General features: G+C 43.4%; 2 protein-coding genes across 3 annotated transcripts in view; one reads left to right on the top strand and one right to left on the bottom strand.

Annotated features, from left to right (window-relative positions):
- The window catches only part of BRAF (B-Raf proto-oncogene, serine/threonine kinase), an 81,237-nt gene extending 72,320 nt beyond the window's left edge, over nt 1–8,917 (top strand). Inside the window, exon 19 of the mRNA XM_066183806.1 lies at nt 2,227–8,917. Within this exon, the coding sequence (XP_066039903.1) occupies nt 2,227–2,249 (23 nt within the window). The 3' untranslated portion in view covers nt 2,250–8,917. The remainder of the gene's footprint in view (nt 1–2,226) is intronic.
- Nucleotides 8,918–11,649: 2,732 nt separating this feature from the next.
- Nucleotides 11,650–12,798, bottom strand: NDUFB2 (NADH:ubiquinone oxidoreductase subunit B2). Of its 2 annotated transcripts, none has more exons than XM_066183813.1 (4): nt 12,683–12,798; nt 12,453–12,597; nt 12,267–12,376; nt 11,650–11,731 (listed from the first exon to the last, which is right to left on the bottom strand). In XM_066183813.1, exons 1-3 carry the CDS (start codon nt 12,754–12,756, stop codon nt 12,302–12,304), a joined length of 294 nt encoding a protein of 97 aa, XP_066039910.1. In that variant the 5' UTR covers nt 12,757–12,798; the 3' UTR covers nt 11,650–11,731; nt 12,267–12,301. The 2 variants fall into 2 exon arrangements, with proteins under 2 accessions (XP_066039910.1, XP_066039908.1); XM_066183811.1 differs by having other exon boundaries at nt 12,292–12,376; nt 12,683–12,797.

Below are 12,798 nucleotides of genomic sequence, written 5' to 3'. Positions count from 1 at the left end.
ACATGTTCAACCAACATAATCCCCTTATTAGATGACCATGTTGCCTGTTTGGTCTCCTGTTGATTTGGGATCAGATTAACACTGGAATTTTGCAAGGGGAGATTTAGCATTAGCTTGTCAAAGAAAATGTGCTTGCTAAGGTTTTGTTTAAATGGCAGGGAAATCTGAAAATTGCCTTTTTAAAGCTACCATTCTATCACAAATAATTCTTTACTTCTGATCCTGTTTTTCCATTGCTTTTTCCCAATTAAAGGTTCTTTTTTTTTTTTTGTAAAATTCCTATATGACTATTAAAATCTGAATTATCACCAGAAATAGGCAGAAGGACAAGATGAGTAATGAGGGAGCAATGTCTTTTTTTATAAATTGATCTTTAATCACCAGTTTAGAAAGGCAGACTGAAAAATAAATTAAATAGAGCATGTTTTGAAAGGGTAGCTAAGCATAAATGTCACTTAAAAATTGGCCTCACAGGCAATACTTGGTGACTTTTTTGTCCTTCTCCTAGAAGAAAACATGCAAAACTTGAGGTGTTTCTAGAAGATACTGTGCAGAGAGTTGGGAGGTCAATGAAAAGTAACAGAAAAAAGCAAGAAAAAATTATCCAATATTTAAAGTATTTAGAGCAAGAGTTTCGTCTGATGATAAAACTAGTAAAATAGGCAGTTGGATCCATCATTAAGCTTTTATTCTATTGTTGTTACAACTTAAGCCTGCCACCACAGTCTGTAAAGATACATAAGAGCTTGAGGCCTGTCACAACTCCCTGTGCCACCCTTACTTTGGACCTCAGGTGTACTCCCTTCTCATTTCCTATGAGACACAGTGCCCTTTCCCTGCTTTCTTCAAGTTCCCTTAGCAGTGGGTCAGCTGTTCCTCACAGGCCTTTTATTCCCCTCCTAGTGCAGACAGCTGACAGCTCTTCTTGGTTCTCCCCCTTGTAGAGCAAGACATTTCACAGAATTAATGCTATAAGCCTAGAATTTTGTTTGGAGGGATGTTTCTGTTTTGTTTCCAGTATTCAGAATAAGAATCCTGAGAAAAAACAAAGCCAGTAATACAGTCACTCTTGAAAAGATGGAAGGGCACCAGATAGGGAGCAGTTGTTTGAATGTAATGGCATTCAAAACACTTCTGTTGAACAGAACAAAGGCTCTCTTGTGCCTGCTTATCACTCCTTCAGTATTAGGAAAGCTCTGAGAAGTGCTGTCAGGAAAGTGGCATAAACTAACTCAAAATGCATATGAAACCCACCATGGGGAAGTTATGTGTCTGTTTCTTTCCTCTTTCTCCTGAGTCCTTTTGATTATGCTTAGTTAGAAACCCCTCACTAAAAATCCTATAGAATACAACTTCTTTGTGGGTGGCAGGGAATTTTTTTTTTTTTCTGAAGTATAGGATTAAGAGGATTAATATCTTAGACTCAGCTTCTATTCAGTCTTCTGTCAAACTCCTGAAAGAATTTGAGCAGCAATTTTGCCCTGTGCCACAGTTGCATCCCCTCAGAAGTGGGACTACGAGTCTTGTCTCATGCCATGGTGACACTAAATAAATTATGGAGGATTTCAGGACACCATCACATGTGTAAGCACTGCCTATAATTATTCTTTATTTGGTAATTCTGAAGGAAGCATGGAGTTGCTTTATTTGTTATGCTTCCTGTGAGGCCTAATTTCTGGTCTGGGATTGAGTAGACAATCTCTCCATTCTTATACTTCTGTCAGTGGGTTGCTCTGTTTGGTCTCTAAACCAAATCCTAGCACTCTGTAACACTGGATTTCCATTCAGGCACTTTACTGTATATAGTCTTAAAAGGGTGATGGATGTCTCGTATAGTTCTTTGTTATTAAACTGGTTTTACAACAGAACAGAACTGGTTTGCAGTTGGGTGCATTTATTGAAGCTGGTGCTTCTCAGGAGGATGTGTGTGCAATAAGAAATTGAAAGTAAAATTAAGCTGACACATTTAATTTTCAAATGCATGATGAATTAGATTTTGCTTGAACTTTCACCTTCTTGGGAAGAATGGGTACGGCTTGCTTTCAAGAAATCCTTGGTTGGTTAAATACGCTGGGTCTGTGTTCAGTGTTCTCTCACTGTGTATTCTCTTGTGCTTTAATTTTAACAGTTTGCATTTTTTAACATCTTTTATATTCAGCCTGATGTTCAACTAGTCTAGTAACTGAAATCATCTTTTTAAACCAAGCTCTTGTCCTCCCTCTACAGGAGAATTTGCAGCGTTCAAGTAGCCACAGCACCATGGCAGCACCCACTCTGTTATTTAAGTCTTGTGTTCCTACAGTTTCTTAACATCTAAACTCCATTCTGCTCCGCAAAACCTAAAGTAATTTAGAAAAGATATCCATAAGCTTAAAAGTGGAGCAGAATGGAACCACCATTCCGACACAATGGGAAAAAGTACCTTTTTGGGAACCAGAGTCCTCTGCTGCCAGTGTTTCTCCTTCAACACAAACCACCACGTGCATTCGGAGACCTGCAGTGGCTGCCTGTGCCGTTGGCATCATTCCCAGGAGAGAGGAGAGGGCGCTCGTGGTGTGACTGTGGTGCTCGGGCGTGAGGGGATGGAGCTGCTGCTGCTGCCACTTAGGAGACTTGCTTTGGATGGTCTGCCGGCCGCCTTTCTCCCTCTAACAGCGTAACCATCAGAGGCTGAACGTCTGATGAGTGCTAATTTCCAAGAATCATTTTCCCTTCTGATCCTTTTTTTTCCTGGTGTACTTACTGATTTATGGACAACGCAGTATCCCCTTTTCACTGTATTACAGTGTCAAACACCTCAATCTGTCTATATTACTGGGGTTTATTCTTTGAAAATTAAAAGCGTGGGGAAGTGGGAGCTGGAGATGTTATTTCGAAGGCCGAGAGGTTCATCTGAAGGAAAAGGGGATGCTGCCACACCTTTTTTTCAGATTTACTTTACCACATCTTAAAAAGACAAACAACAACCATCATCTTTAACCTTTTTCCTTTTCCAGTATTTTCTTGGTGTGTGAATATACAACATCTCTTTGAAGGATTAGGTCGATCCTTCTTTTGTTGGTCCAGCAACAAACTGAAGTTTAAAAAAAATGTAGCAAGATTGTCCTCTCTTTTTTTTGTATCATATGATACAATGTATTTATCAAAGATGCTACTGCAGCATCTAAAGTCTGTAGAAGTCCAGATACAGACTGTGAATGGTTTATGTACCTACTTTAAAAGTTTTATTTTAAACGAGGGTGCAGGTTAATGCCAGGTACCTTACCAATATGTAATGTTTTCATAAATGAGGAAAAAAGTTCTCAGGTTGAATTGAATACAAATACAATCCCCCCCTAGAATTAGACATTCCAAAATTTATGTTTTGGTACTTTCAAGAGCTTTTTTTAAAGGATTTTTATCCTGTTAACTAAACGTCCTCTGATAAGTGTGTGTGTAAACGTGGAGCATCTTGTCCTAATGGCAAGTTGTTAGATCAAAACAAAACGGTACTTGCTGGATCCACGCTGACTACTCCTCCTCTCATTGCTTTCCTCCCTGTCATCTCTTCCCTTCTGTCGGTCTTTCCCTTCTGTACACTTTGCAAACTGGGATGAAGGTGGCGGTATCTCCATTAGAGTGCTTTGTTTTCCTGTCCTCCAGTCCTGGTTTTCAAATGGTTATTGGCTTTTTGACAAGTTACCCAGTCAGGGAAAACAACAACTCATAAAGTTCTGCACATCATTTATTTACCTCTAGTAGAATATCTCGTGATGTGATCTGCTTGCAGAGTTCTCTGGTATGTGGTATTACCTGTAAATTATTTGTACAGAAGTTAAGGCAGACCACATTGGAAAGAAACTCAAGCTCAGACAGAAGTTTCCAGAATTTGATTTGTATCAGCCCTGTACCACTCCAGGTGAGGCAGGAGAACTGATCCCCTCTAGCAGGGAGGTCCTTGCTGGGAGGAGATGGGGAGTGTTTAACAAAACCACGATGAATAAATGAAGGAATTAAATGTGTGTGAATGTGGTGTCCATGCTAAACGTGGATGTACCGAGTGAGGGTGCTGTCCTTCCCTCCCTAGGGAAAGTTGGACTGTTCCTGTCTGCAGAAGGTTGCTCCCAGATGAAGGGAGAAAAGCACATGGGAAGTAGAAGGCGCTTTTAATACCCTGGAATTTTGCGGTGTTGCTGGGAGTCTGTTACATTTGTCAGTAAATATTTACTGGGGCTATAGGGACCGGACTGATCTGAAGTGGGAATTAAAACTGAAATACTGTGTATTCATATTAATTCCACAAACATTAGCAAGATAGCAATAGTGAATGACTTAATAGTCACTACAGGAATGAAGTGATTCATGTTGGTACATGAACAGAATTGATTTTGTGTACAGGACACATTGTAAAAACGAAGGGAAAAAAAAGCACAAATTTTTTTCTTGTCTGCTGTGGGTCTTCAGATGCTGTAAGGTTTTTTCCTTAGAGAAGTTGGCAGCAATTTAAAAAGTAGCAATAGCCACTTTCCAGTGTGGAGAAACTGATGCAGAGCGGTGGTGTGCAGATGGTGCAGAGTGCTCCCTGGTGATCATCTGAGGCCAGTACCTGAGACGTGGAGGGAGCCTGGGGCCCCTGGTGGCAGCAGGCGGGTGAGAACATTTACCAGATACAGGCTCCCAGAGGGGGAAGCAGTCAGTGCTTCTCCTTTCGCCCCATGCTTGGCTCCAGCCCCTTTATGGGCCGTGGCCCCATTTGTACATGTCAGGGATACTGAGGTAAAAGTTCTCTCGAAAAAAGCTGTTAACAGAGCAACTATGGACAGGTGGTTCAACACTCATTTGTTTTACAGAGCTTGTTAAAAGCCCTCGTTTCCTTCCACAAAGTCATGCTGGCAGAAGATTCTCTGTTAGAAACTTCATTTTATCTTTGCTCAAAATGAACTTACTTTGGTGAAGATTCATTACCCATTAGTCTACAAATGCTTCTTGAGCCCATAGGAAAAGCACAAGGAAAATTGCTCTCCTTGTCCATGCAAAGCACTTTATAAGTAACACATGATCTCTGGGGGGTTTTTTATTGGGGTTTGTTTGTTTGTAGTTTTGTTTTTCTGTTTTGTTTCTGGGTTTTGTTGTTTTGGTTTTTTTTCCCTGAGGAATGTGCAAGTTGTTTGGCTGCTGTTTAGAGAAGTCCTTTCAGGATGCATTTCTACTGGTTTTCTCGTTTGTTTGTTTCCCTCCAGATAGCTGTAGTAATGTGTGTTTGTCTGTAAGAGTTCCCAGGTAATGCTCATGCAGAACTTCGGAAGAAATGTGGTTTGTAAATAATTGGGATTATTTTTGGTTTTATCTTTTCCTTCAGGAGTTTTTCTGGATGTCTTGCATGCCATCAGAACCAGTCTTAAAGATGCCCCGTAGATGTTTAGTGAATGGGGAAACAAGAATAGATGAGAAATGAGCGCTCTCTGTAGCAGTGGGATGAAGGAAGTAAACTGAAATGACCAATACATTCATGCCTGTTACCCCAAATTCCTTAAGTTTCTTCGTGGTGTCCCAACCACAGGCACATGCCATAGTATGGAAATGTGAGTACATACTTCATGTGAACATGTTGGGACAAATGCCTAGACAGTCATACTGCTTCTTTTAGCTCTGTAGGATCTTATATTTCATAATCATTTGCAAAAGTACCAGTATCCAGTCCCAGCTAATCATGTCTTTATCAACCAGGCACAGACCGTCCCCTCTGCCTTTCCTTTTCCTTACAGGTAACAGAGGCCTGTTACACCTTCCTGCCCAGTATGTGATTGTGTCCCTTGGTATATTTGCCAGAACTGCAGCATTGTGGTGAAGCTGAAACCAAGTGGCAGAATTATAGAGGCCAGATTACCTTGAAAGTAATTTCTGTGTCAGTTAAGTCCTACATAGCCTCAGATACAATTAGCCCAGTCTTTTTTTGTTGTTGTTTTTTGTTTTTTTGTTTTTGTTTTTTTTTTTGCTAAACTCATGCAGGTCATTAAATGAATCCACTTTATCTTTTTATGCTTACCCAAAATCATCTTTTCTTGTACTTGAATGCTCTAGCAGCTGATGATGATGCAAAATGTTTGAGAACAAATACTGCCATTTTACCATGGTGTCTTAGCATCACTTGGATTCGTATGTGCTCATTAGAGGCAGAATTTGGCCTTTGTGACATAAAATGAGTGAAATTCTGATTGTTGATAAATACACGTCTTTCCATAAATGCCCAAACTGAAGATCACACATAAATAGTTTTTCTTCTGTGTTTGCCTGGTGGTGTAAGTGCATCCAGCGTTTTACAGAAGGCTGAGGGAAGCCAGATCCCCAGACACCTCACAAACGAATTGAAGCTTTGATATCTGGAGGGGCTAAATTTAGGGAAGAAGCATGTAGACATTTCACTTTTGCAGCCTCTAGATTTTATTCCCTTCTTGACTGTGAGTGCAGTGTGTGTAGCACAAACTCTTCATAGTACTGTAGACAAGATGTCCTCTGTGGGTAAAATATATTATCAGTAGCACAGTGGGACAGGCAAAGCTTCTAGGTACAGTCAAGTTAAAAAGCAGCTACAGGAGTGGACTCCTAGGACATCAGTCTGGAGGTGCTGAGTGTTCTGGTTTTCTGTGATGCATTTTACGTAGAAGTTTCTGAAACAAACTTTGTTTACTGCAGCCTTGTTACTGTGCATTTGCACTTGGGGTTTGTTTTGGCATGCATTTGAAATACCTTTCTTCACTGCTTCATTACTTCATAGCAACTTCATACCCACCATATGAAGTTTAGCCAGGGCAAGTACTGGATTCTGCACCTGGGGTGGGTAACCCTGGTTGTGTGTATAGACTGGGGGATGAGAGGCTGCAGAGCACAAAGGGGCCTGGGGGTCCTGGTCAGTGGCAAGTTGAACACGAGTCAGCAGTGCCCTGGCAACCAGGAGGGACATCCCTGTCCTGGGGTGCATCAGGCACAGCATCACCAGCCAGGCAAGGGAGGGGATTGTCCCACTCTGCTCTGCGCTGGGGCAGCCTCACCTCCAGTGCTGGGGGCAGTTTTGGGTGCCACAGTGTAAGAAAGACCATTACTATTAGATTATTAGTAATAAACTGTTAGAGAGTGTCCAGGGTAGGGCCATGAGGATGGTGAAGGGTGTGGAGAGGAAGCTGTATGAGGAGCAACTGAGGTCTCTTGGTGTGCTCAGCCTGGAGGAGAGGGGACTGAGAGGAGACCTCGCTGCAGTTACAACTTCCTCATGAGGGGAAGAGGAGGGGCAGGCTCTGATCTCTGCTCTGTGGTGACCAATGACAGGACCCAAGGGAATGGCCTGAAGTTGCATCAGGGGATGTTTAGGTTGGATATCAGGAAAAGGTTTTTCACCTAGGAGGTGGTCAGACACTGGAACAGGCTCCCCAGGGCAGTGGTCAGAGCATGAAGCCTGACAGAGTTCAAGAAGCATTTGAACAATGTCCTCAGGCACATGAAGTGATTCTTGGGGTGTCCTGTGCAGGGCCAGGAGTTGGACTTTGATTACCCTTGTGGGTCCCTTCCAACTCAGTATATTCTATGATGTTCTATGATGCTGTGATTCTTACCTAATAAACTATCAGAAGAGCAGAGCCAGGTTGTTAAAATGAAAAGGTTTGCGTTTAAGTTTCAAGGATGCTAACACAGAAGCTACTAAATCAGCACCATGACAGCAGTAACTATGAACCTGTGTAAGGAGGAAGCTTTAAAAGATGCAGAATACAGACTACACCAAGAGTGAATTCAGATGAAAACTAAATTCTCTCTTTTGTTTAGAAAAGAGAGCTACCAAGACCCTCAGTTCAATGGTTTACGTATGTATCCCCCAAAAGAGTTTTTGTAGTTTGCCAAATGATCATGTGCCTTTGCAACCTTAAAAAAGTACGAGAGAATGTAAACCAGGTGCTTTGTAACTAGAGCAGTGTCTTTGGTTTACGTCTGCTGCAGTCGTTTTGTATATAGCTATCCCTATAGGTAGGTAGTTTGGAGTTGGTCAGCTCCTGTAAAGGAGCAAGGAGGGCAGAGAGCATCCCCCAAAATACCTATTAGCATTTCAAAGCTAAGAATTGAAGGATACTGAAATCAGTTACAGTAAACCTGCTGCTTGAAATCTGCTCTATCAACATGTTATGAGGTTCATTTAACTTAAAAATAAGTTAGCCCTCCTCCCCTTCCAAGGACACTGATCTTGTTAAAGAAAGCTCCGAAGAGGCCCGAAGTTACACTCTCATGGCATCTTGGGATGAGATGGCAGATGAAGAGTGAGAGCTAGATGAGGAGAAAACTGATGGCTAGCACTCATGTAATCAAGATTCACATTTACCAGACCATACAATTAGTTCCTTGTGTCAGAAAATGCAGTAAGTGTTGCTTCTGGAACATCAGCAGATTTCTTCACTTCTTCCCTGGGCCTCTTGCTGTTCAGTGATCGCATCCCATTATTGCGCATTAACTGTGGGAGAAGGTAGGTGTCTTTTCAGCTGAGGGACAGCCAGGAGGTGGGAATTTCATTTGTTCAAGTTTCAGACTGGTTATGTAGACTTCTGGCAGTACCTACACATCAGTGTCATATTTAACCTACTTGTCCATGAAGGACAAAATAATGGGTTTGGGTATTAGTGCTTTTTCAGATCTTTTCCTTTTCTGTCTTGGGGCAGGACTTTTGGCATAATTGTAACTTAGGAAGTTATGTGTAAATGCACGGTTCATATGAAATATCAGAGCAAATTTAATTTGGGTTTGTTCCTTTTAGGAAACAAAGTGTGAAAATGTTTTGCATTTGTTGCAGGAACTATCTGGAATCCTACCTACCCCAAATTCTGCACTAAAAGTACATGTGATGATTATTTTGGTTTTGGGGGGTTTGTTTGTTTGTTTATTGGTTTTTTTGGGGGAGGTGTTTGGGGGTGGGTTTTGTTTGTTTGGGTTTGGGGTTTTTTTTGGTTGGGTTTTTTTTGTTGTTTGTTTGGGGTTTTGGGGGGTTTTTTTGGTTTTTTTTAGTAACTTCTAAACTACCTACTATTTGCTTCATAGCATCCAACAGCAGTGTTCAGCTCACCCAGCCTCCTCAAGAGCCAACAGTGGCCTGTCTGGTCATTTTGTCTAGTTTGTTATGTTTGCAGCAGCTGTACTTTAGAATAAGCCTCATGTGACATTTACTTTTGAGCAAGTAAACCACAAAAATAACTATGCTTTCTTTTTTTGTTGTTTTTTATTTGGGTTTGGAAAATGGTCAGGTTTTGTTTTGATAAATGTCATTCTGTGTTGCATTTGTGTATTCACCGTTGTTGAAGAGAAAATCCATCTGTGTGTTTGGGAGTTCAGTAGAACATTAGGAGAAGAAATGAAGCCCGTCAACTGGGCATGGATGTTGGGTCTAGGGAAAAATGGACCAAACTTGAGTGTTGAGTTATTTGGGGATGGTGGGGGATTGTGAGGGCATAATTTAAATTAACTCTGTCTAAAATAAAGTGTAAGTGCAATAAATGTGCTTTTTTATTCAAAGCTGTGAACCTTTAGGAAAAAAAAAAATCCACATAAAAGCAACCAAAAGAAAAAGCACATCATTCTTTCATGAGCCTTGTGTCCTACCTGCCTCCCCTTCCTCCCCCTCTCCATATTTCTCAACTGACAGAAACCTGACAGTGGCCAACTTGCATGTGTTGGCAACCCAAATTAACATTGCTGTTCTAATCTCCTTGTTGGGATTAGGGAAAGTCCTGCCCCCTACTTCTGTTCCCACTCTTGCAATCTTCTTGGGATCCAGTACTGCCCTGTACCTCTAGAGCAGGATCTGCCACTCCCTGGGGTGTAGGAGCCAGCCCATGTGCTCTGTGGTCACCTTCAAGTGCAGAGCTGCTCCTGGCCCTCCATTCTCCAGGTGTAACCCTCCTCCCCACCTCACTCCGGGTGGAGCAAAGGCTCTCCCTGGCCTGGGCAGTGACGTTATTCTTGAGCAATTGCAAAAGGAATCAGCCATCAGCTGCCTACTGGCATCCCTTTTTCCCTGCCCCAACACACGTGCAGGCTGGCCACTGTTGCCTTCTGTGACTCTGCCTTGTTTGCAGGAGCAGGTGTAGGTGTGTGTGACCTGTTGTGCGTTACTTGCACTGTCTCTCTTTCTTACTTGAGCACAGGCTGCTTTTCCTGGATTAGGAAAGGGGCACAGCTCTTCTGGGCTTCCCAGGAGAGCACCATGCATTGAGCAGTGATGGGAGGGGTAGCACTCACTGGTTGGACCCTCTGGGGGAGTAAGAGAGGACTGGCTTGTTTAAGTTTATAGATACCCAGATCTGTATCCTTTAAACTTTATTATTTTTATATATAGTCAAGACAATGGCATTACCTCATAATAGAGAGGCTTGTTTATGAGAGGCAAAGTACGTAGTAAGGAGAGGAAAGGGAAATTTATATATAGATTTGATTTCTTTTGTTTGTTTGTTCCTTAGTGCAATGAAATGTATGTCCCACCACTTTAAACTCTGTGCTAACACATTCCTTTCAGCTGTATTCCTCTTTTTTTTTTTTTTTTTTTTTGTGACCACCAGAGGTTTGCAAGGGGCTTATGACTGCAAAGTAGAAGGTCCAGTCTGGTTACTTAAAAACAAAACCCATTGTGTTAGTAGATTTCCATAGCTGCTTTTTAAAATTTACAATGGAGTAATTGTTTTGAAACTTGTATTTATTTTTTAATTCATAACAAAATGTTTATTTTTGGTTTCCTGTTATCTAGGTCATGGCAACTCCCCTTTGTTCCTTTTTAAGTTCCCCCTGTAATTGCCAATACAACTTATTTTTCTTGTTTGTTCCTTCTCCCTTTACTTTTGTTGTCCCTTCATTTGTACTTCGGAGTTTTTCTCATGTAAATTTGTACAATGGGAAATATTGTCCAGTTTGGTTAGAGAGCATGGAGACTTAAAAAACATATTAAAATTTGATAGCTGAATTCAGATTGAAGAAAACTATTTCAGTGTAAAGTTATTTAAAAAACTCTGTATTATATGAAAGGCAAAAAGTTCTATGTACTTGATGTGAATATGAGAATACTGCTATAATAAAGATTGACTGCATGGAAAAGTCTGAAGGGGATTGTTGATTGTGTCATGCATGGCTCCTCTCCATGAAGTTGGAGGGGTGCAACTCCCGTGGTTGAGGGGAGTGAAAAAGTTATTTTAGAATATGACTCTGGAAGGGAAAGAGAAGGAAAAAAATCAAATCAAGGGACTCCTGCAGTGTAACCCCCTCCCTTCATCTTCCTTATGATGGATCGCTGCCTCCTTGACTGGTGTGCTGAGCCCTAAGGCATTTTTACCTTTACTATTCTGAAATTTTATATACCCAAGGGGAATTTTCCATCTTGGAAAAAGCCTGGCACAAACTGCTCTGGGTTCTCTTCTGGGTAAATTCTCCTGCTTCTATGGTAACTTCCCCTCACCTCTTCACTGGTTATTTGGCAGAGCCTTTATTCATGAGACTGTTACCTGCCATGCACTCCTGGACCTTACTGGGGCAAACACATTCTCTATCAAGCAGGCATTACAGAAGCTCATGTGTACTCAAGTACCACAGCTTTAAAGCTGTCATGGTCATTTTCCAAAGATTCCACTTAAAATAGAAAAAATACAGTTCAGCTTAGACTTTGTTTACAGTTTTATTGACATAAGGACCCAGGAGCCAAAGATTGGTTCCAGGGGCCTCAATTAGTTCCAGGAACCTGAAAGTAACAGAAGAAAAACCTGAGAACCTTTTCACTCATCCTCTTCCCACCACACAGCGCAGAAGGACCTCCTCAATGCTGCCTTCAGCACTAGCTGAAGCGTTTGGCTTACAGCTGTAATGTGTGACACAACAGCTTAAAAAAGGCTAGGTAAATAAAGAACTGGAAACAAGGACAAGCCTCAAACGTTTAAGGGGACATCTGGACAGCTCTCTCTAGAAACAGAGCATGTCGTCGAAGTTAGATAATGCTGGGTCTACAGCATGAAGAAGATAATTTATAACTGATACCAGGTAAGCTACACCTCATAACAAAGTCGGTTGTTACAGTGCCGGCTCGTATTGCCGAAACAGAGCTCCCTGGTCCCAGGCACCCGCGACCCGTACGTGAAGGCAGTGAGCAGTGCGGACACTGCCTCCTGTCCCGCACAGCTCGGGCAGCTTCCCCTGGGCAGTGCGCAGACACCCGCTGAGCGCAGGGCCCTGCAGCGGTACCAGCCGGCGGCACAGCCGGGCACGGTGCCCGGGCCTACCGAGGAGGAGCGACGGGAGCCGTACCGCGGTGCTGCTATTCCTCATCGTCCGGAGGGATGCCGAGCTCCTCGTTCGTCCAGGCCGAAGCGTCGGGATACGGAAAGTGTCCCTGGGAGAGAGACCCGTCAGAGCGCGGCCGGGGCCCGGCCCTCGCCCCCCGCGCCCGGCCGCCGCGCCGGCCTCACCAGCACCATGTCCGAGTTGTGCCAGAACTGCCAGAGGATCCAGAACCACATGACGCCGGCGAGCACCTCGCCTCGGATCACCTGCGTCCGCGTCAGCTCCGGGAACTGCCGGTACCGCGGCGGGATGTGCACCCCGCCGCCCGCGCTGCAACACAGCACGGCCGCGCCTCACTCCGGGCCCCGCCGGCCCCGGCCCCGGCCCGCCCCGCCGCCCGGCCCGCCCCGCTCACCGCCGCCGCCCGGGCACGGCGGCCCCGGCCCGCAGCAGCCGCCCCGCCGCCCGGCCCAGCGCCGCCACCACCATGGCCGTGCCCAATGTCACCCGCACGGCCCAGCAACAGCCCCG

This window comes from Chamaea fasciata, unplaced genomic scaffold, assembly GCF_029207755.1.
Source record: "Chamaea fasciata isolate MVZ Bird 193981 ecotype frontalis unplaced genomic scaffold, bChaFas1.0.hap1 SCAF_5, whole genome shotgun sequence".
NCBI lineage: Eukaryota > Metazoa > Chordata > Aves > Passeriformes > Sylviidae > Chamaea > Chamaea fasciata.
This window is presented reverse-complemented; position numbering and strand designations above follow the sequence as displayed.